The sequence below is a fragment of the Phaethon lepturus genome, unplaced genomic scaffold (assembly GCF_000687285.1).
Source record: "Phaethon lepturus isolate BGI_N335 unplaced genomic scaffold, ASM68728v1 scaffold28109, whole genome shotgun sequence".
Lineage (NCBI taxonomy): Eukaryota > Metazoa > Chordata > Aves > Phaethontiformes > Phaethontidae > Phaethon > Phaethon lepturus.
In genome coordinates this window covers 346-804 of record NW_010564508.1, presented here as the reverse complement: position 1 = coordinate 804, position 459 = coordinate 346, and the positions used below count along the sequence as shown (strand labels likewise).

Sequence of the window (459 nt, the reverse complement as noted above, 5' to 3'; positions counted from 1 at the left end):
GCCCCACGTCGGGGAAGCCATAGTCAGAGGCCAGGCTCCCTATGAGGGTGTTGGGGGGTTGTTCCTCCTGCACTTTGTAGACCACACGCGTCCCAGAGACCAGGTCAGGGAGCTGGAAGAGGAGCCACAGGCCCAGGCAGGATGCCAGCGGTTTCATCCTGCGCTGCAGGGGAGCTGAAGGAGACACAGACACCGCAGGTTAGGCAGCCCCAGGTCCCCGGCACCGCTCCAACTCAGGCCGCTTCCCCTCCGTATCCTTTTGGCTGCCACCCCCTCCGCCATGCTGCACTGCCCGTGGGCCCAAAGCAGCCCCCCGAAGGGAAGGGGCTTCAGGGGCTCACCGGGCAGAGCTGGCCCCAGCCGTGGTCTCCTGGCAGCCTCCGCAAGGAAGTGCGCGGGAGGACGGGTCCCGGCTTGCAAAGTTCCTGCACGCCCTGCTCGGGTGAGCAACCCGGTCAC

At 66.9% G+C, this 459-nt stretch overlaps 1 protein-coding gene across 1 annotated transcript in view; it reads right to left on the bottom strand.

The window, feature by feature from the left end:
- Positions 1-174, bottom strand: part of PCDH1 (protocadherin 1) — a gene marked incomplete at both ends in the record, with an annotated part of 4,454 nt that extends 4,280 nt beyond the window's left edge. Inside the window, one exon of the mRNA XM_010294896.1 lies at positions 37-174. Coding sequence (XP_010293198.1) covers positions 37-174 — 138 coding nt within the window. The remainder of the gene's footprint in view (positions 1-36) is intronic.
- Between the last annotated feature and the right edge of the window lie 285 nt (positions 175-459).